Raw genomic sequence first — 22,564 nt, forward strand, 5'->3', positions numbered from 1 at the left:
AAAATGGGAGGATCTGGCAAATACCAGCCTCCACGTCTACCCAGCAGCTGGGGCTGAGCAGTGGTGTCGTCCTTTAATCGTCATGCGCTCCATCACTTCCCCATCTATGCGAGCACAGACCTATGGTCCACAGCATTCTAGACACTACCGAGTGGCCCTCACCCTGACACAGTCCTCTCCTCGTTCCGTGTGGGTGGAAACTGCAAACAGGATAAAATATCACTCCTGTGATGAGATGTTACATGGCAACAAGGAGAAGATCCTGGGTGGGCTGACTTACTCAGGCGAGCCACACACAGACCAGAGCGTTTTCTCTGGTTGGTGGCAGAGGGGGGTGAGGGAGCTGAAGGGTGAGGAGGAGTCAGTGTCCTTGATGATGGGGCAGCCTCTAGCCTTCGCACGTGGCAGGGAACGGGCGTGCCCCCAGTGATAGCCGACAAGGAAATAGAGACCTCAGGCAGACAGTCACAGGGTACTGGATCCTACCAACAGAAATGAGCTCAGAAGCAGATTTCCCCACCACCTCAGAGCCTCCAATGAGAAGTCAGCCCAGCCAACACCTCGATTTCAGCCTCGTGGTACTCTGAGTGGGAAACCAAGGCAATCAGGCCGGGCTGCTGGCCTACAGAACTCTGAGCTAAAAGATGGGCGCTGGCAGGCCTCTGAGGCTGCGCTAATTTGTTATGCAGCAAGAGAAAACGAGTGTGGCCTCCTAAGGTATTTGAGTTTTCAAATTCTATATGTGACCGGATGTCATGAGGATGGCCCACATGTATGTGAGGCCAGCAGGTCTTCGAGGAATGACTTCCTAAGTGGACACAATTCTCAATGACCTCAGTATGAAACCTATTTATAGACATGCTGGTCTTGCCACTCCATTACTTAAAACCCGTGGGAAATTTCCTATTGTCTGAACACTGGGTTCCAGATTCCTTAGGGTGGCACTCAGAGGACTTCACAGTCTGGCCCCGGACTCTGTGGCTGGCCTCGTCTCCCTATGCACACTCTGTTTGCCCACAGGAAGGTCCACCTGGTACCTAGCAATACTCTCTTCTCGTTTCTCTGGAGACCTTTGCTTCTTCTCCTCGCTTCCCATCTCTCACCTTTCATGGCTCAAAGCCCTCTTCTCCACAAACTCCCCCCGGATATCCCAGCCACAGTGTATCTTGTTTTGTTACAGCTCTTTGTAACTTGGGACTACTTATATTTTGCTAGGTAACTGTTCCTACCTGGTGTGTCGCTTGAAGAACTAGGCCATGTGGACTACGAAGTGCTTGACCAGAGTTAGCAATGACTGCACATTCTTACTTTACTTACTTTTGGTATTAATTAGTTTACCCCTTACCCTGGCTTCCCTCTGCATCTCGTGCCCAAAAATGTGTCCGGCAAATTGCAAAGACTCAAGACGTGTTTGTGAAGTTGAATTGAACTTGTGTTGGACTTTCAAACAGATAAGACAGGGCATCTAAGAATTGCAATAAAAATGGAGACATCACACTGAGGTTGGTACCGCCCGTGTCGGGCTCCTGCTGGTTCCTTCCTCCAGGAGCATGGTTGCTATGGTATTGGAGGGATCAGGAAAGGAAAATAAAAGTCTACTGTGGAATTGAGACATGTTGAAGATTAATCACTGTGGCAACATTGATCAGGGGTCAACCCATCTATTCGGCTAAGGTCTCAGCTGCCAGAGGCTGTCAAGACTTCACTGCTCTGGGCCACCCTGCCCACCTCAGCCCCAGCTACAGGGAAATGCACAGCTAAGTGAACTCTACAATCAGCCAAATGCTCTGGATTATCTACAAGTTGTCCTTGCTGTTATTGGAGAATGACATAGATCCATAGTAGACATTCAACAAATACAAGAGGGTTGAGTTTCACCCCTCCCAGCAGTAGAGCTCCCCCATCCAAATCCCCTGGCAACCAGCCTACCAAGTTCTGCCTCCTCCTGGACACGCTGACTGTAGATTGCTCTCACTGTATCCAATTCTTTGTTAAACATCTGGATGAGCACCAGGTACTTATCAGATGCATCGCGTGCTACCAGTGGTCTTTCGAGGAGGTTGCCTGCGATGTCTAGCAGCTGCAGGAGAGGTGGAGAAAGAAGAGGAGCAAGTCACAGATTCAATATTTCCAAGGTTACATAAGTCTTGTTTCTTGGCCTTTCTTTCATATGCCTATCAGTGTAAAAAGGTCAAACAATTGTTATTATGCTACTGGATCAATAGTTATTAGTAGGTGGATAGTCATAGTCTGTCTTGTAAAGGAGAAGGATTCCTATCTGCTAAATTATTTATTGGACCCTCATGGGATGTAAGAATCTGGATAAAGGGTAAAATAAAGAGAAAACTTAAAGTTGTTGGAAAGGTTAAGCTGATCTATATTAAAAAGACCATTAAAAAAAAAGACCTAGCCCTGGCCAGTGTGCTCAATGGTTGGAGCATCAGCCCCCCTGGCACACCAAAGGGTTGCAGGTTTGATTCCTGGATCTGTTGGGGAGCATGCAGGAGGCAACCAATTGATATGTGTCTATCTCACATTGATGTCTCTCTCTCTCTCTCCCTCTCTCTCTCTCTCTCTCTCTCTCTCTCTCTCTCTCTCTCCCCTTCTCCCTTCCACTCTCTCAAAAAAAAAAAAAAAAAGGAAAGAGTGGGTGAGGATTAACAACAAAAATAATAATAATAAAATTTTTAAAAGACCTAAAAAAGAGAAGGAGGGTGAAGATAGAGAAGGAAAAAAAGAAGCTAAGTAGGGTAGGTATTGAGGAGAATTTGGAAATCTAAAATCTGAGAGGAGCAAAAAAAAAGTTTCAGAGAGAACTAATTTCTGGAATCAGTTCAAATGCTTGAAGAGAGAAATACTAATTGTTTTTTCTATGTGAGTTATGGAATGCCAGGTCTTTATTAGAGGTTGTATATTTTATAACCTCTAAAATAAGATTTATATAATAGATAGATATCTATATGTAAATAGATAGATATAGATAGGTAGATTCTATGGCTAATGAAGCCTGGCAATTTGGGTTACCCAATATTCTAGAATAGCATGGATTCTAGTCTATGCTTGGACATTTTCAGTGACTGGAAACTTAACTACTTCTTAAGAAAGTCCATTCCGTCTTTAAATAGTTTTGACAGAAATCTCTTTCCTTTATTGAGCCAAAATCTGCCTCCTTGTCATTCCACTGATGAATTCTGGTTCTAATCCTTAAGGCTTTACAGATATGGCCTCTTCATAGTTTACAGATCTGTCATGTCTTTACGTCTCACAACTCAGAATTCTCAGTTGTGCAGCCATTTAGCTACTCATCATCCTAAACCTTCTCCGTATTCTTGTACCAGCTCATCTTGGCGATACAGGCCAAGGGCACACATCTTCTTATTCTAGTTACTTGTACTTAAATGCTGTAACCAATTACGGTAAGTGGTTTGCCTCAGCTCAAACCACCCTGACAGCAGTGGTTAAACAACCTTGGTATGGCAGAACCCTGGATTCAGGATGGTGACCCCAGCTGAGCTCTTCACTTTCAATGGGTCCCCTACTGATCAGACTCAAGGGGAACATTCCAGAAGAAACTCTTTTGAAAAGTATTTTCACATTATCATGCTTTCAGAATAGCATTAGTGACCAACTTGAGCAGCCCAATTCTGCGCATTCCCTTGCCTAGCATACTCATGATACCTCTCTATTAGACTAAGAACAATTCATATCTGCAGGAGCAAACAGCTGGAAGAGTATCCCTACCCTCCTCTCATGAGGGTGGGGGAGGATCGAGCATAGGGTGGCTCTCTCCCTGCTTGTACGAACCTTAAAGGCGTGCTCCAAATCAGGTGCATCATCGAAGGCTTGAATAAAGATAGTCCCCAGTCTTCGGTCAAGATCTTCTACTCTCTGGTTAAATTTAGAGACATCATTTTCAAATTCCTGAAGAGACATTACAAAGACATAGAAAATCATGATATTGCAAAAGCCAGTCCCACTATGCTCTTTACTACTAATCTTTGCACTTGAATCATTAGACCAAGAATTTATTTTCATTTTCCAAAATTCACCTTGGCATGCCTTAGTTTTCACCCATGTAGACAGTTACCCCATGTCTGCTGCAGTTTTTGCCCTAGGCAAACTAGTAGAGTGAGTCAAATTGTGAGGTTGGCACCCTTTCACTCTATTTCTGTGCCCCTTCTTCCTTCTGCCCCTTCTCTATCATCCTCAGTGCCAGCTTCTGCCACCCTAAAAGCCACCTCAACAGCAACAACCCCAGCAATGGGTCTACCATCCTACCTCCTACCTTCCTTCCTCTCCCAAGTCTAAATCATGTTTTTTCAGTGTAACCAACTTAATCTAGCCATTGGGAAGGAAGGAAGCTAATTAAACTAATGCACACTATTTCTTCCAAGTACCTTTTAATTCATTAAGACAACAACTAGCCATTATTTCTAAGGTTGCCAAATTTAGCAAATAAAAATATAGGCTATGCATTTAAATTTAAACTTTGGATAAACAGTGAATTTATTTTTAGTATATGTCCCAATTATATTTTATCTGACAACCCAAAGAATATAGCAATTTTCAGAAAAATTTTGTTAAATTAAATCCCTAATTGGTGGAATTATTATTTGTTATTATTGCTTTGCAATAGTAATTCATATTCTTATAAAAAGACAAAGTAGAAAAACAGTATAGTTCTACTTCCCAAACCAACTACAGTAACATAATAGTATGTTTCCCTGTGCACAGAATTCTGCTTTATCATTTGTTTTGTCTTAGAAAATACATGGTTGTCTTCAGAAGATCCTATAGGGACAATTCATAAAAGAGTTAAAATAATAATAGTAATGATTGCTTTGTAGTACACCATTTCCCCCTATTCTCCCTTAGAAAGCAATATCTCTCCGGGTTTGCTAAGACCTCCCTAGGCAACTGACGGCTCTAAGAGCAGGTTTCTGCTCTATTTCTCCCTCCTTTTCACTCATTCACTCTAAGATTCCTCCTCCAGCAACCAGCCACTCCCTTCTCAGGGAGCCCCATGCCCTATTTCTGCCTGGCCCCCTTGCTTCTTTTTGTCCCTTGTGGGCTTGCGCTCATAGATCTCAGCTCTCCTGGGCCAGGGGTAGGGCGTGGGCTCTGTGGTCCAATCATGACAATGCATGTCTGGCCGTTCCCTCATCCCTGAGTACTCCCTTGCAAACCAGAGTCTGATCAGAAAAATGAAGCTCTGCCCCCACTCCCAACCCCACCCAAGACACTAACAGAATTCTGCCCGGGGGTTCCTGGTCTGCTCACTGCTCAAAGCCATCCCACATTCAGCATCTCCTGGACACCATCAGTCTGGAGCAGTCAGCAGTTGGAAAAGGTCCTCCCTCATCCTTCTCCTGACACAAAGAATAATGAGAAGGTCTCCATTCATCCAACCCCTGGGACTATAAAGCCAAAGGAAAGAGAGAAAATGCAAGTAAAATACCAGGCCCTACAGGCTGAGGGCAGCTGAGAAAGAGACAGAAGTTGCAAGTTGGCCTTCCAAGTCCTACCATGCCTTGGGGGTCCAGGCAGTCGTGGCAGGACTCTGAGAAGACCCTGCACATCTCCTGAAATTCGTGGTCCATTTGCTGGACCTGCTGACTGAGGGCGTTGCCTCTGATGCCACTGAACTCGAGCTTCTGCAGGCTGTGAAAGTCCAAGGTCGTCTTCAGAAGGTCCTACAGGGCCGATTCACAAGAGGTAAAATAATAATGATGAGGAGGACAACAGTGGGTAATGCTCACATTAGGATGGGAAGAGCAAGATCATACGGGGGTGGTGGGTTGCTTAGGAAAATGTGAAGCCTGATTCGTGTTGTAACCGTATTATTAGATTGGGTTGATATAAATAACTTAGTTAAACTTGATAACAAAGCAGAGAGAAAGTACAGATAAATAAAACTCACACACACAAAAACAGATCAATTTTATGCTTTAGCTTTCCTGTGTTTTCTAATAAATAATAAAATATAACAATAATATTTACATGATTGTTGGTTTTACCAGCAATTAAAAAAAATCAATTTCAAATGGGCCATGTCATCTGGTTCTGGAATGAAGCTATCTTAGGGGATATTGACTGGAAAGCAAGTCCCCCAAATAGTCCCGAGGATAAGTTCAGGAGACGACACCAACGGGCTCAGCAAAGACTGCCAAAGAAATCAATGGCGATGCCCTTGCCCAGCATATGCAACACGGTGCACCATGTAGCACTGGGAGACAGGGACAACGACTTGACACCTCTGTGTTGGGTTTCTTCAACTGCAACAGGACAACACTAGTGGGAGGTAAATCAGCCAATGAGGCTTAGGACTGAGGCCAGTACACACGCAGAAAGGGCGTGTCACTGTCACTGCTGTTCACATGGCAGTGTCCCAGCTGTGCTCAGAATTGAGTGACAGGTGGACAACACAACCCAGAGCCTTGGGGAGGAGCCCCTGAGTCCATGGAAGCCTCTGCTAGGACAGGAGCATCCAGAACACAACTAACATGACAGACTGTGGTACTGATCTCATGAATACTGGCCTGAAATCACAACACCTCCAAACCAAGATGTTACCCCATCACAACCTCAGGCGCGGCTGTCAGCAAGCAATCGAGTGGGAGAGGAGAGAAGAGGAAAGAACCAACCACGGAAAGAAAGGCCTGCCCCTGAAGCAGGGGTCTTGCCAGCAAAGGTGGGGCAGGGGGCAGCTTTCATTTTAAAACACCTTCAACTTTATGCACTGGGAGGAAAACAGAAATGAATTGGACTTAAGTGAAATGGACTTGAATGTTAATTACATGTCAGTGCTATAGGAGAAGCATATTTGTGCTGTGGAATGTCACCTGGGCACCCATTTTTCACAATTCTGTGGATGTCAATTCCAATATTTAGGAAATATCCTCTAACCATTTTAAAAGACTGATGCATCTTGATATGTTTGATTGCATCAGCGAAGTAGATTATAATTTTGTTACACTATTTTATTTCTCAAGCATACTTGAAGTATGATCTTGGATGGTCATGAAGGTATTTCATGACAGAGATTAGATAAATATTTATTTAATTATTCTGTTTTCTAGAAAAACTCTGATTACAAAAACAATGGATATTTTTTACATTGCTTAATTTAACAAACACATGATAGGCAACACATTTATTTGGAGTTCAGTTCAAAGTCTTAGACTTATTCTTACTTCCCTATTAAAAGAGCCCCCAGTTTTCACTCTACCATTCCCCCCAATCTCTCTCCCCTTACCCTTTGTAAGCTTTCTTCAGAGTTTTCGTCACCCTTTGGAAATATACTACTTAACATTATCCTATCTAATAATAGAGTAATATGCAAATTAACCATCACTCCGCGACAAAAATGGCGGCGCCCATAGACACAAGTTGGCAGCGCCCAGTCTTCTCAGGCCCACCGGAGACCCCCAGTCCCAGGGAAGGCTGCCAATGAGAGCTGGCAGCACGGCCCAGGCTGTAGGCCTGGGAGGTGGCTGCGCCCCCGCAAGGATCTGCTATTAGCCTTGGCCCGTGCATCCCTGGCACGATCTGCGCAGCCCTGGCCGTCCACCTGGGAGGCTCCCGCGCCCCCTTAACCCCCCTCCCGCGATTGGCTTCCAGCCCCACCAGTGGGCCTGCGAGGAGGCCACACCCTCCGGGCGTGATCCGCTCCCAGCAGTGACCCAGGTCGCCTCTCCGGTGCGATCCGCTCCCAGCCATGGCCCGGGCCTTAGGCCTGTTGGCTGGGAGGCACCTGCGCCCCTCTCCGCGTGTTCTGCTTTTAGCTGCGGCCATGGCTGTGGGCCTGGGAGGCAGCCACACCTCCCGGGCACGATCCACTCCCAGTTGTGGCCAGGGCTGTAGGCCTGTCAGCTGGGAGGCGCCCGTGCCCCTCTTGGTGCATTTTGCTTTCAGCTGCAGCCAGGACTGTGGGCCTGGGAGGCAGCCGTGCCCCTCTCCGCATGCTCCAATTTCAGCCGCCACCAGGGCCGAGGCCTGTCAGCTGGGAGGTGCCTGCACCCCTCTCAGCGTGTTCCGCTTCCAGCTGTGGCCAGGGCTGTGGGCGCGCCTCTCCCGTGTGATCCACTCCCAGCCATGGCCTGGGCCTTAGGCCTGTTGGCTGGGAGGCGTCTGCGCCCCTCTAGGCACATTCCACTTTCAGCCACCACCAGCTTCTTCCCAACCTGCAAAACTCCAGCTTGATTCCCCTATAAAGGGAAGAGAATAGAACAGGACATTACCAGGAAATGGTGACAACAGGTTGCATGTGTGGACTGTGCTGGAGCTGTGTCCTCGGCACTGTGGGAACACTGAGGAAGGAGCAAGCAGATCTGGCTGCAAGAATGGGGAGAGGGCCACAGAGACTTGGCCAACCCTCAAAGGGCCCAGTAGAACTTTCATAGGTAGAGAGGATTGAGATTATTAAGAGGAGAAAGGCATCTTGGAAGGAGTATTTCTAGCAGAAGGGAAAAAATGGGCCAAAAGTTTGTGGGAAAATGGATAAGTACAGTGTTAGCAGACCTCTATGTGAAAAAGCCTTCCATCTTGACACCTACATTACTTAACAGACTTGGCTCCAATTGACTTTGCCCTTTCAAAATAATTTTTGGAGGGAAAGATGGACAGTTGATTACATGTCTATTGTTTATAAAAGAAAAGGAAACTTTTAGAAAATATGAAAAAGTGTGAAATCACCTATAAACCTTCTACTTATTCAAATATAAGCCCAACAACCACATGATATCACCTTTCCAAGGTCTCATGAAATTCCTGTTTAAGGAGTTTATTTTATGACACCTTTAGTTTGGGTTTACATTTTTACTGGTTTGTCAAGACCATAGCAGGTACACTGTCCAATATGTTAAAGAAAAAACCCTATCTAATAAAAGAGGGAATATGCAGGAGAGGGCATTTGGGGGTGACCAGGCTGTCAGAGGAGGGCAGTTGGGGATGATCAGGCCGGCAGGGGAACAGTTAGGTGTCAATCAGGCTGGCAGGGGAGTGGTTAGGGGTAATCAGGCAGTCAGGCAAGCAGTTGGGAGCCAGCAGTCCCGAATTATGAAAGGGATGTCCGACTGCCTGTTTAGGCCCGATCCCTGTGGGAATGGGCCTAAACAGGCAGTTGGACATCTCCCAAGGGGTCCCAGATTGGAGAGGGTGCAGGTTGGGCTGAGGGACACACCTCCCCCCAGTGCATGAATTTCATGCACCGGGCCTCTAGTATTATATATATTTCTTTATTTTGTGCATCTTTCTCAGTGGGTTGTAAATGCCCAGAGGTACCTCGTTATCTTCAGTCCCTGAAAAAAGCCCAGATGTTGAGAAATATTTGTTAAATGAATGAATATATGACCTTTGACCTTTGATTTACCTACAGCCCCTCCAGGAGAAGGAGAATCTAAGAAATATGAACGCAGGAGCAATTGAGAAAATTAGACAAGAAAGGAGAGTTACAAAGCAAGGCCTTGGTCAAGTGCGATGCAGAACCTGGTGGTCCCGCTCTGGGGGCAGATCGAAGGCAAATGAGCACACAGCAGATCTGTCCTCACCTGGCAGGTTGAACTTCTAAAATGTCTTATATTTTCCCTACAGAAAATGGCAATTTCATGTGGTTTCACTCAGTAAAACAAACCCACCTAATGCTTAGAAAAGTCCAACTACAGAATGGGCTGCTAAGAGAGGGACTGAGCTTTCCCTCTTGGTGGATTTTAGACATTTGATGTCAGAGTATTAGAGGAGGTTCCTGATCGGCAGGAGTTGTCTTGTGGTCATAGAAACGTATTTATCACACTGACCGTGACTATATCTTTGATTCATAAAATATTTCAATGTAGCTCTTTTCACCATTTATTTAAAGGCCCCACCAATCAGATAAAAGGCAAGTTAAGTCAAGAAGAAGTTTAAATGATAATTTTTTAACTACCCATTCTATTCATCACAGTAGTAAACACAGGAAGTCCATTATGCCATATTCAGGCTGAAAGGGTCAAGTTCAGAGGGAGGATATGCAGCACCAGGGGAAAAGCCCAGGACAGGGCCCAAATGCTGGGCTCACATAACCCCGGCCTGCCATTTAGTAGTGATGTAGCGTCAAGCAAGGCACAGCTTTCCTAAGCCTCACTTCCCTAACCTGCATATGCGCTCCCCAATGCCTAACTTGCTGCGGGGTTACGGAGTCACGGGAACCTGCCCTGGTAGGACTTGCATGACGGGGAGCCACTGTAATTAGTGCTCATCACCCTGAAGTGGTAGCTCAGGTTGCCGGATAAGGGACGTGTAATGGCTGGTGCACAGGTGCTCCTCTCCAGGTAGCACACAGGCATGGGCCAGGCTGCTGGCTGGGCCGATGGGTCCTATTCTTGGGAAACCTGTGCAACCTTGATGGAGGGTGGGAGAGGCCTCCGGTGGCTCGGGCCCGAGGGGGAGAGCCACCCTCGGGATAATGGCAGGCCCCACAGACACAAGCCCGTCCTTGAAGGAAAGGTCACTCCACCTGTCTTAAAAGAAATGTCTTCAGAATTCATTAAGGAAGAGCACAAAGCAGACATTCACAGATGAAAGTCTCAAAAGGTCATTGGGGAAAAGGCTGCTTTCTCTACCTCACGACAGCGGCCGACCTTATGCAGCGAGTGGTCTCCTAGTGACCGCATGCTCGCGAGGGCTGAAAGGGAAGCCTGCCCAATTAGGCCTGCAAGGAGGCAGAGAGGGACGGGGTGCAGGAGGAGCAGGGAGCGCGTGTATTAGGGCACCTTACCACCCATCTCCCCGCTAATCACCTGGCATAAAGCCCCAGCAGGAAATCACTCTGCCGCCAGTAAATCACAGCTTTGCAGACATTGCAGAATGGAAGAGATGAGGGCTCTCTCCGGCTCTTACTTACCGCGCTGTGTGGAGGGGAGAGGCTGCAGGCAGAAGCACAGGGCTCTGCAGCACCTAGTCTTATGGCACAAACATGGACTCAGTTTGGGAGGGTGCATGGGGGTGTGTGGATATGGTGTGTTTGGGGGCTATGTGTGTGTTGTGTGTATTGTGTGTGTATGTTGCATGTGTATGTGCAGTGTAAGTTGTGTGATGTTAATGCGTGTTATATGTGGAATGTGACTTGCAGTGTCTGTGCTATGTGTCTACTGTGTGTGTACATGTGCTGTGTGTGCAGTATGTATATGTGCAGTGTGTGTATGTGCAGTGTGTATATTGCATGTGCAGTGTGTGTACTGTACATATATACAGTGTGCATGCATGTGTCATTTGGTGTGTGTTGTGTGAGCTGGGGCAGCCAGCGGGAAGACAGGGTGAGGGAAGGAATTAAGAGGCAGCTGAAAGACTCTTTTCGCCTTTGATTTTGGACTGTTTGTTCAAATTAGAAAGATTTTATGTACTTTTGGGATTTCCTTAGTAAATTGTAAAGTCAGATACCCCCTTTCCTGGTATGTGAATTATAGTTTTACCCAAATGACTTATTTAGAAAAATGGCCTAACAATCATGTGGTAAAAACAGAGTGTGCAAAGACAGAAGAGAGCGGTTAAGGCAGAATAAAGCCACGGAACCACTTTGGACCTTCAAAGTGCGGGGAGGGAGGAAAGCAGAGTTCTAGAACCCCCTGGGAGATATCCACGCTGGATAAAAGGGCAACACTTGGAACCATATGCCCCCGAGTCAAATCCCAGCAGAACCTCTCTGAGCGTGTGACGGGCAATGCCTCACGGTGCTCCTGTGGGACAGCAGGGGTGCTGAGGCCTTGCTCCTATGAAGGTGGGGGTGCAGGCTCTGGCATGAGATAGGCTTTTGAAATGTTTCTACTCTTCCTTTCCCTGCTCAGGGGTTAGCTTTCTAAGAGATCAGCTGGGTCGTGGTGGTGAGGAGGATGGTGGTATCCCGAGAATGCAATTATTCCACATGCTGCAGGCCGCTGACAACTGCTCAGCAATACACCACACACACACACACACACACACACACACACACACACACACACCCCAGCTCAGCCCACCTTCATTTTAACAGGCACCCAGAGGGGAAGAGTCGATCTGCACAATGTAACTTTCTTGTGCAAAAAAAAGCAACACAAATCAGAGAGGGAAATGTGACAGAACGATGGAGATTAAAACCAGCCCTTCACAGCATAACTCTGGATGTGAGCATGCAGATGTCATTTTATTAACTTAGCTTAGTGTATTTATTAATTGCAGCTCCCCCCGTCTCAGTGGCCACATACTGTATTAGAACAGCAAGATGAATACGGCTCGGTTCATGCTAATTCTTGCTGGAGAGCAGCAGATTAATCCCGTTTCAAACAGGCATCGATCACAGAGGTACTCAGAATGTTAACTAAAGGGCTACATGAAATCTGCTTGAGATGATCGATAGTCTGTGTCCCGCTGCACTGAGCTGAGTAGGAGGAGGTGGGGGAGCCAGAGGCCAAGGGGCTGAGGCTGAGCAAATGACTCAAAGATGAGAAAGAAAGAGGGGAGGAAATAGTACGACAGGGGGCAGGAGCAGCCACGGGAAATCATGGAAATTCAAGGTGAAGAAGGAGCTAAAGGAAACAAAAAAAGAGAGGGCTTGGACAACAGAGAAGGGAGACAAGTAGAAAGGGAAGGGAGAGGAAAAAGAAAGAAAGGAAAGCAGTAAAGAAAATAAATAGACTTTGTCATAAGAGCAAAGAAGTAAACCAGAGCAAAGGACGGAAGAGCTGGGACTGGAGGGAGCGGGAAGACTGAGCATGGAGGCATTCGGGTCATCCTCTGATTACATGGGGCAACTACCGTTCACCCACCTGCATCTGCGCCCTTGATTCAGAAAGGACAAGCAGCCGAGAGCCGGCCATGTGAGGGCAGAAGCTCCTGGAGCCTGTGGCCCTGGCCTGTGCATTTACTGGATATGCCCGCAGACTCGGGCCGTAATGTCAGAACAGTCATCTGTGTGCAGAGGCACGGCACTGGCATGTGTGTGTCTGCCTGAGGCCCCAGCCCCACCTCATTCCCAGCTGCGCTCAGCTTCACCCCCAGGCTGCTGCAGGGCTGCAGGGCTGCCAGGCGGTGAGGCAGTTACTCCACCTGGTCCGCCAGGCCTGGGGCAGGTTGGAGCTGGAGGCCTGTCACCTCAGCTAAACAACAGCAAAGGGACAGATATGGAAGGTGAGAGGAACACCGTGGGGGAGGGGAGGAGAGCTGCGCATCAATAGCTGGGATGGAAATGTTGCAGAAAAAGGAGGCATTTAGGATAAAGCCAGATATCGGTGACTTATACTCTCCATGGTGCTGATGAAGGACTTAAGGTGGGCCTTTCATACTAGTAAGATCTAGCTTCTGGCTTTCTTGCTTATACATTTTCTCTGTCTCTATGCTCTTCCTTGTCTTTTTCCACCCGTAAATTCCTAGTCTAGTTTCAAACTTTGTTTCCTGTGGCGAGCCGGCATGGCCATGGCATACTCAGCCCCAGGGCGCCTTATGTGCCGTGCCAGCTCAGCCAGGTTCAGTGACCCTGAGAGGGGGCAGTGACGGATCGAGAAAAGACAGAGAAGAGAATAAAAGCTGGGTCTGGGTGGGATGCTGTCCTCGCTGATGGAGAGCTAGCGCCAGCGCCACGGACTACAAGCCGCGTCTTTATTTTATAGCCAGATGCCACCAGGCAAAGTAAGGGCGTGGTCAAGATGTTTACAACATTCTCGTGGGTTTCGATCCTACTCAATTACATGCACCTGAACTCTATCAAGCCCACTTCACTCAGGCACGTGGGGCCACGTGTTCGGACCATAGGTTCAAGCTTACAACTATAGCTGTTGGCTATAACTGTGCTGGGAGGGCTCTGCCCTCCAAGCTGGGACTTGCACGTGGCCATGAGAGGACTGTGCTCTCTCATTAGTCTGAGGCTTGAACCCGTCCAAACACTATAGCGCGCCCCACAGTTTCCTTTTCTGCTTACTACTTCCTCGGGCACTGATGGATTAGGGGTTCCTCTTTCTTCCTCCCTTATTCATGGATATCCTCCATGAATCTACCTTCCCCTGCGCTACGGCTACTGGTCCGAGGGCTTCTTACAGGCGAAACTGTATTTCAGTCATCATCGTATCCCTAGGACCTGGCTCAATGCCTGGAGAACGGCAGTGTTGAATCAATGTTTTGGAACTGAAATGAACAGATTCAATTTCATACTCTTATCCTCATAATTCCACAGTTTGTGCCACTCATCACAGCCTCTTCCCAACATATCCCCCCTCATCATCCCAAATCTCTCATATTCATAGCTGGAAACAGGACTTTAATTCTTTCTCTGTCTTTTTTTGGCTGTTGTTCCTAATCTTGAACTTGACCTTGGATTTCTTAAATTTTAGAATAAGTATGTATTTCATTGTATTATGTCCACTGTCTTTCTCCCAAAGTTCAGTCAGCAAATTTAGAGCTGTAAAGTGTTAAAAGACCTGTTAACCATATTAAATTCTGAGGATAAAAACTCTTAAAAGAAAAAGCTTCATGTCTCCTTACTCTGGGCCTTAAACTAATATTCACATTAACTTTTAAAAAATTGGGGAAAGACACAGCTTTGGGTAAAAGTCACATTTCTTTTACACTGGGATTCACTAGTCGTGCAGTTTCTGGAGCCACCTTGGGGTGGAAGAGTAAAGGGCAAGTTCAAAGTAGTAGCTTTGTGGGAGTGGCCAGCTGCATCCAGTTCAGCTCACCTGCATTTTGCACATCGAACTTTTTAGCAAGAGTTTATTTGTAACAAAGTTTAAAGATTATGGGCAATTTGAAAATCAAATGAATTAGTTGGCTGATTCCCTGGGCCTTCTTCCTAAATGAGTCTATGATTAGCATTTCCTAAACTCCTAATAGCACCACCGATACCTGATGATCGATCCAAATGATCAATACAAATATATATTGAATCTTATTGTGGGTTCCTCCAACCCCGTGGTCGGCAAACTGCGGCTTTCGAGCCACATGTGGCTCTTTGGCCCCTTGAGTGTGGCTCTTCCACAAAATACCACGGCCTGGGCGAATCTATTTTGAAGAAGTGGTATTAGAAGAAGTTTAAGTTTAAAAAATTTGGCTCTCAAAAGAAATTTCAATCGTTGTACTGTTGATATTTGGCTCTGTAGACTAATGAGTTTGCCGACCACTGCTCCAACGAAAGGAAGGCTGGCCACCGTGCTGTGTCGGTCATTTTCCTATGCGCTTTCTGGGTCCCTGACTGCTCCCTCCCGCGTGGAGCCGGGAGCCGGGGGCGGGTGAGCACACTCACCTGCACCACGAGCAGGCGTCTCAGGAAGCCATCCAATCGCACAAACACCAAAGAAGACTGGAAATCCCACGCCCTGACTTCCTGGCTCTCCTTGAAGTAAGTGTGGAGATCCTCCCTTCTGTCCCGAAACACCTGCTTGAAGAAGTTCAAGGTGTCCATGACCACGTGCAGTTTTCTCTGACTTTCTTCCACTTCGCTTTTCAGGAGGTCTTCTGGGCTGAGATAATCAGAGGCCTGGAACGCAAACATTCGTGTCACGAAGCCTGGTTGCAAATGAGGGACATCCCACAACTTTGCCAACTCCAACTGTGACCTGAACAATAGCCCAAGTATTTTTGAGAAGCAAACTATAGGAAACATGTGACTCCATCCTCAGTTCCACAGGTGGATTGGGACCTGGGATCAAGCCAAATAGTCAGTGATTGGCTTAGGTATGGGCAAGTGACCAATCAGAGACAAGGAAACACCGTGAGTCTTTCATGGGGCCAACTGGGGCTGGGCAGGTATTATTTCCCACCTGTTCTCTGGTGACTTTCTGACTTTCTGTGGTGAAATAATTTGAGTGCGAGAATTCTTTCATTATAACCATCATTATTTCCCTGTCTCTAACAGACCTGAACCTGGAAGGCTGCGAGGCTGCCGCTGTTGGACAGCGTCCTCACCACCACAGGGAGGGGCAGAAATAACTGGGTCCTGATGACACCACCTATGACCTGTGGTAAGCCAGGGCTGAAGCCAGACTTACCTTGGACTTTCGAGGTACATGAGCCAATAAATAACCTTTTTTGGTGGGCTTTCCTTACACTTTCAACCGAAGGAGTCCTGGCTGACAAACATGGAGTGAGGGAAAAGTGCTGGTCTAGGGGTCAAGCAACCTGTCTTTGGCCGGGTGACCTTTGGTGACTTAGTTAAGTTCCTGGAGCTTTAGCCCACATCTTTAAATAATAATAATAATTATTATAATGATTATTATTATTTAATGAGGCTCTCCCTGCCTACCTCAGAGAGTTCATCTGAAAATGACCAGGATCATAAAGGTCACAGCAATTTGGAACTTGCAATGTGCCTCATAGATGTTAGTTATTATTAGCTCCTCTTTAAACGCATTCATTGTTTCCTCAGGGTCACAGCTCCTTAGAGGGAAATGAAGCCAATTCTGGGGGGAAGATCACCCACACCTCCTTAAGGCTTCCTGTTCTAGTCACTGGCACACTCCTCGGGGCTTATGCTTGCCTGGCTGATGCTGTAAGGGTCCCTAGAAAGGAGAAGCACCAAGTTTGTGATCTTAAAAGTTGCTTCTCTGTAGCTCACAGCGAGTTCTTAGCATGTGCAGGGCATGCTGTAAGCCATGCATGGCCACATCAGAGCCTCATAGTCATCCGCTACCCTTTGAGATGGTTCTCTTGTTACCACTGTACTAAGAGGAAGGTGAGACACAAGAGCAGACAATCAAGTTGGCCAGGTACAGACCGCGAACAAGTGGTGACACGGGGTTTGGCACGGAGATGCCTGACGCCAGAGATGGCATTCCTAAGTGTTGGTCTTCACTGCACTGCTGTCTGGCCCTAGCCTGGTGTGGCTCAGTGGATAGAGCATTGGCCTGGGGACTGAAGGATCCCAGGTTTGATTCTGGTCAAGGGCACATGCCTGGGTTGCGGGCTTGATCCCCAGTAGAGGACATGCAGGAGGTAGCCGATCCATGATTCTCTCCCATCATTGATGTTTCTATCCCTCTCTCCCTCTCCTTTCCTTTCCTCTCTGAAATCAATAAAAATATATTTTAAAAAATAAAGTAAAATAAATACCAGTCTGCGAGCACAGATCATCAGGAGGTTGAAGTTCACCACCCCTGCCCTTCAGCAGCCCCCGGGCTTTGGGCAGAGGGAAAGGAAGGCTGTGTTGCAGCACTACTGAAAACGTCGGTGTTGCCGGCTTGTGATTAGTAAAATAACTCGAGAGGGAACCCTGTGGATCATAATTGTTTCCCTGCCCTGAAAATGCCCACTTTACTCTCCTCTGTGACTCCATGCCACCCAGCCGCCAGGGAGTCAGTGGGGACCCTGGGGCACCAACCTGCTGGATGAGAAGGTTGCAGATCTCCTGCAGCAGCACAGTGAGCCGCCCCGGGGAGCAGTAGGACTTGCACGTGGCCCAAATCAGACAGACCACGTGGAGCAGAGGCCGCAGCCGTGGCTTCAGCTCCGGGAACTCCACGGCCTCGAGGGCTTCCAGGTGGCGGCGGAGCGGCTTCAGGTGCGTGTGGATGTCCTTCGCCTCCATCAGAGCTGGAAGGAATGTGAGAGTCATCCTCCCTGTCTGAAGCTCAGAGCCACCAAGTTGGAGCCCTGGTGCCCGGGAAGAGAAGGATCTGAACTTCCTAAACCAAGAGAGCCGAGTGAAGGCTGATGAGAGCTCCCTATTAGTCTATGTTGCTCTTGTTCTTTTCCCTCCATCGTACTGTTGCTTCCAGTTTTCCAAGGTTCTTCATCGTCCAATCAATTCCACTTCAGACAATCTTGTTCCCACACATTTTCCTACATCCTTTTGCCCTCCTTCTTTATCACTCTTTTCCAATCCATACCCACCGATTCAGAAATATTGCCTTTCCTCTTGTCTCTTCAGTCCATCAGTGAGTCGATGCAAACCCCTGATCTGACTAATAGAAATAATGCACATCAAATGCCTCTAAAATATTTTTATTATTCAGAGAGCCCATCAAAATTTCTGACCACGTCTCCACCTAACTCCTCTAACCAAAAGTTCTTTCCTTCCATCATCCAAATTGAGTTGTATATTTCAAGGATTTTTATTTTTATAGCAGTGTTTACTATAACTGCATTTTTTTCCAATTTATTTTCTTTGTCATTATATACTCTACTACAAATAATTTTTTGAAGCTGACATGGGGAACCAAATCTTTTATAACAAAGACTAATGTGAATGATCATAGTCTATTAATCTATTAATGTGAAAAATACATTTGGAGCTCAAAATAACCAACTCATAAATATAACTTTACTGCACGTTGTTTGATTTCAGAGCCCAAATTACAGTCATTTGCATATATCCCTTATGATATTTCTCATGTCTGCATATGACCCGTAGTATTTACTCAAATGTTTTCTGAGTTGACTCCCATTTTAACCTAAATAAAATCATATAAAATGAAAACTTCAAATCGCTAACATATATGGAAAACTGCTATCACCAAGAACAGTTACCCTTAACATTTTTATATGTGCCTGTCCATATATCTCCCACAATAACTGCTCATACCAATAGTGGTACACGAGCTCCTTTTGGGGGACACCTGAATCATTTGTATTGGACTTAAATTGGGAACAACAATTGATTCCTCTGGGACACAAAATCTCTCAGTGAAGCAATAAACTGAAGAGGTACCTGTTCCCAGGCAGCCCTATGTGCTGCAGGGCAGACTCTGGGGTAACATTTTAGAGCGCAGAGGGACCTCAAAGACTAGCTACATATGCCAGTTCTTCTCTGCTATAGGGAACATGTCAGAAACTCCACCACTGGAACTTTCCTTCCTGGGGCTGAGCGGTTTTCAAAGCCCACATCATAAGGAGAAGAAAGTGGGATGAGGGTTCCACACTGAGCTAGGACACAGGACACTCCCCTCTTTAATGGAACAAATAGGCCTTAATTAGTTCTATGTTTTGGACTTAGGAAGAAAATTGTCTTTAAAGAAAGAGTGCTGGTAGAGAAAAAAATGTTTGAAAATCACTGCTTGGATTAAGCGTAAATCACATGAAATTGCAAATACCTTTCAAAGCACATTCTGACCTACAAGACTGAAGAGGTAGGAGGAGGTCTGGGAAGAGGAAGGAAGGAAGCAAAGTGCCCTGGTGAGGGGAGAGGGAGCTCGGAAAAAAAAATTTACCTGCTTCTAATTATAGACTTTGCTGGCTCTGCAATTTTGACAAGGGGCAATCTTGCCTGGTGCTCAGATAGCCAGGAAATTGCAGTCCCTCTGACAGTAGGAATGGAAAAAGCAGAATGGAGCCAGCAGTGGCATAAAGGCTTCTCAAGGGGCCAGGGCGAAGGGGCCTGAACCCCAGAGGTGAGAGATAACAACATGCATTGTACAGTGTGGCACAGTCAGCAAAACACTTCCATCTCTACTCCATCACAGCAGCCCGAGGCAGTGGGCAGGAGGTGTGTGCACGATATCACGGCATGCACTAAAGCCCAGGGGGTTAGGTGTTGTTCCCTAGGTCACAGAGTGGTGGAAATGCAAACAGCACAGGTGGCCGCTTTCCTGCTTCTGGATCTGGCCTTGTCACGCTAGGTTGTGTCAGGTTGAGGGTCGTAAGGACTTGAAGCTGCTGAAATCTGAGAGAGAAGATAGTTCAGCACTAAATAAAGAATTCAAGGTAAACGCTCTTATGCAAATACTTGCTGCACCTCACCTGCTGTGACATCTCTGCACATGGCTTGGAAGGCTGGGAAGTAGCTGCTCTGAAGCTTGTCCAGGAGCCCCACCATGCTCCTCACCTTTATCGTTCTTAGTTGGTCGTAAATGTATTCCAGGTCCTCAGACCTGCAACGCCGTGGAGGAGGGGAGTCCAGGTGAGCATCGGGAAACTCAGTCCCCCTGTGACGACCCACCCCCAGACAGACAGAGAGCAGCCCTGCTCAGGGCGCTCCCACCGAGGCTGGCTCCTGCACGAGCAGCCAGGGCATCTGTTCCCAGGACAGTGAGGGCAAAAGCCTGAGCAGGGAACATGGTTCAAAGGGGCAGCCCCGGGAGGCAACAGCAGGGGAACCTGCTGTGAACATCTGGTGGCTCCAAAGCTTGGCAGCTGGAGGTCATCAGCTCTTGCAGCGAGGTTTGGGGTGGCGGGGGTGGAGACGCGTGTCAGCGTGAAGCTGCTGGAGAAGGGCCTGCGGCAGGTCAGCAGAATGGTCAGAAACCATTCCTCCCAACAGAAACCAGGCGAGAGCATGGGACATCTCAGCATGGTGGCACCAACAGGGCACCATACCTGGTCATGTGATATGGACACTCCCCACTCAAGAGGAGGACAGGGACATCTGCTTCAAACATCTGCCTCCTTTTGAGCAAAAGATTACTCAGCACAATGATGAATAGGAACAAGGAAATGGGAAGGTAGAGCGGGAATCAGCAGGAGCAATAATTAGGTCTTTCGGGGACTCTGTGGGGCTGGCACACAGTGGACGATGGGCTTTCTAGGCCTGCTAACGACTGGCTGGGATCTACGAGAGGCTATTCTGCAGCCAAGTGTCAAAACCCCTCTTTTTCTGCAGATCCTTACAAAAAGTCTGTGTATATAGCCTTGACTACCCAAGGAGAAAGGAGTACTCAAGTACAAATACACATAAAAGAGAGTTAATTTTACATGTGGTTGAAAAAGCCTTTGAAGACATGTCAGAAGGTATACTGACTGCAGCCCACAAAAGAAGGGGCAACTATTGAACCCTAAGGACAGGGTACATCTCCCAGAGCACAGAAAAACTGCATGACCCCAATGACACGGAGCTGTCTGCTCCAGGGGAGATGAGAAATGCCTGGAGGTGGGACCACACTCCACGGCTGGCTCCCCCAGACCAGCATCCTCTGTAAGACGTCTACCTACTCGCCAAGGTTTGAGCATGTGCCTACCTGCTCTTCCAGAACTCCAACTCCACCCAGGGGGTGGGGTTTTCTCCTTGGAAGAGTGGCTGGGAAGACTCCTTGTTGAGGACCACCTGCACCTGGCGACTCCACTGGATCACTGCAGACTCAATGGCATAGATGACGGACTTATCCATGGAATCCAAGCTGTGAAGGGTACAACAAGTCTCCTGAAACGTTGGAAATTACAAGGCTAGGTGGCCCGCAAACAAAATGCCAAATTTTTAAAAAACAGGTGGGGAATTCCATCTAGTCCAGGCATTCTTATCTTTTGTTGGACAATAGATTGATGGGGACCCAATTAGGAGCACACGTCCTCTCCCCAGACAAAAGGCTTATGCGTGCATGCATACACAATTATTCAAGACAGGATCCACCAGCACTCCGAAGGCTAGTTGAAGAATTTTGAATTCTGTCAATACAGAAATACACTGGACCACCCAACCCTTGCTTGAATCCCACTAATGTCAGCAGCCTCCCAACTTGACAAGCAGTGCATTCCTCAGTGATCAGTCTTCATTGGGAGAAAGTGGGTCTCTACACTGAACACATCTACCTCCCTGTGATGTCCTCATTTTAGTCTTAGTTCTGACCTCTGCATCAAGAGGAAATAGGTTACTTCCTCCTCCACAAGGCAAACCATTAGTCATCTGAACACCAAAATTAACTTCACTTTGTCCTCACTTTCCCAGCAAAGAATGGGATTCCCAAGCAATCTACCTTATATATCTTTTTAATAACCAAAAACAGGAGTACTTTAGAAGGCATTAAAATAAAAAATATATTTTGGTTTGCCTTCTCACTAAGTCTTTTTTTAAATTTCTTTATTGATTAAGGTATTACATATGTGTCCCCATCCCACCATTACCCTCCAACCCCCCTCCCCCCACTCATGCCCTCACCCCCCTGTTGTCTGTGTCCATTGGTTAGGCTTATATGCATGCATACAAGTCCTTTGATTGATCTCTCCCCTTTACCCCCACCTTCCCTCTGAGGTTTGACAGTCTGATCAATGCTTCTCTGTCTCTGGATCTGTTTTTGTTCATCAGTTTATGTTGTTCATTATATTCCATAAATGAGTGAGATCATGTGATATTTATCTTTCTCTGCCTGGCTTATTTCACTTAGAATAATGCTCTCCAGTTCCATCCATGCTGTTGCAAATGGTAAGAATTCCTTCTTTTTTACCACAGCATAGTATTCCATTGTGTAGATGTACCACAGTTTTTTAATCCACTCATCTGCTGGTGGGCACTTAGGCTGTTTCCAAATCTTAGCTATGGTGAATTGTGCTGCTATGAACATAGGGGTGCATATATCCTTTCTGATAGGTGTTTCTAGCTTCTTGGGATATATTCCTAGAAGTGGGATCACAGGGTCAAATGGGAGTTCCATTTTTAGTTTTTTGAGGAAACTCATACTGTTCTCCACAGTGGCTGCACCAGTCTGCATTCCCACCAGCAGTGCATGAGTGTTCCTTTTTCTCCGCATCCTCTCCAACACTTGTTGTTTGTTGATTTGATGATGATTGCCATTCTGACAGGTGTGAGATGGTACCGCATTGTCTTTTTGATTTGCATCTCTCAAATAATTAGTGACTTTGAGCACGTTTTCATGTCTCTTGGCCTTCCTTCTGTCCTCCTTCGAAAAGTGTCTATTTAGGT

General features: G+C 46.8%; 1 protein-coding gene across 1 annotated transcript in view; it reads right to left on the minus strand.

Moving 5' to 3' along the window:
• The window catches only part of DNAH9 (dynein axonemal heavy chain 9), a 333,701-nt gene that overhangs the window by 297,614 nt on the left and 13,523 nt on the right, over positions 1–22,564 (minus strand). The window contains exons 3-9 of the mRNA XM_054709112.1: positions 20,889–21,047; positions 19,675–19,805; positions 17,318–17,529; positions 15,245–15,478; positions 5,526–5,693; positions 3,805–3,921; positions 1,930–2,080 (exon numbers count right to left, since the gene is read on the minus strand). Coding sequence (XP_054565087.1) covers positions 1,930–2,080; positions 3,805–3,921; positions 5,526–5,693; positions 15,245–15,478; positions 17,318–17,529; positions 19,675–19,805; positions 20,889–21,047 — 1,172 coding nt within the window. The remainder of the gene's footprint in view (positions 1–1,929; positions 2,081–3,804; positions 3,922–5,525; positions 5,694–15,244; positions 15,479–17,317; positions 17,530–19,674; positions 19,806–20,888; positions 21,048–22,564) is intronic.

The sequence above is a fragment of the Eptesicus fuscus genome, chromosome 20 (assembly GCF_027574615.1).
Source record: "Eptesicus fuscus isolate TK198812 chromosome 20, DD_ASM_mEF_20220401, whole genome shotgun sequence".
Lineage (NCBI taxonomy): Eukaryota > Metazoa > Chordata > Mammalia > Chiroptera > Vespertilionidae > Eptesicus > Eptesicus fuscus.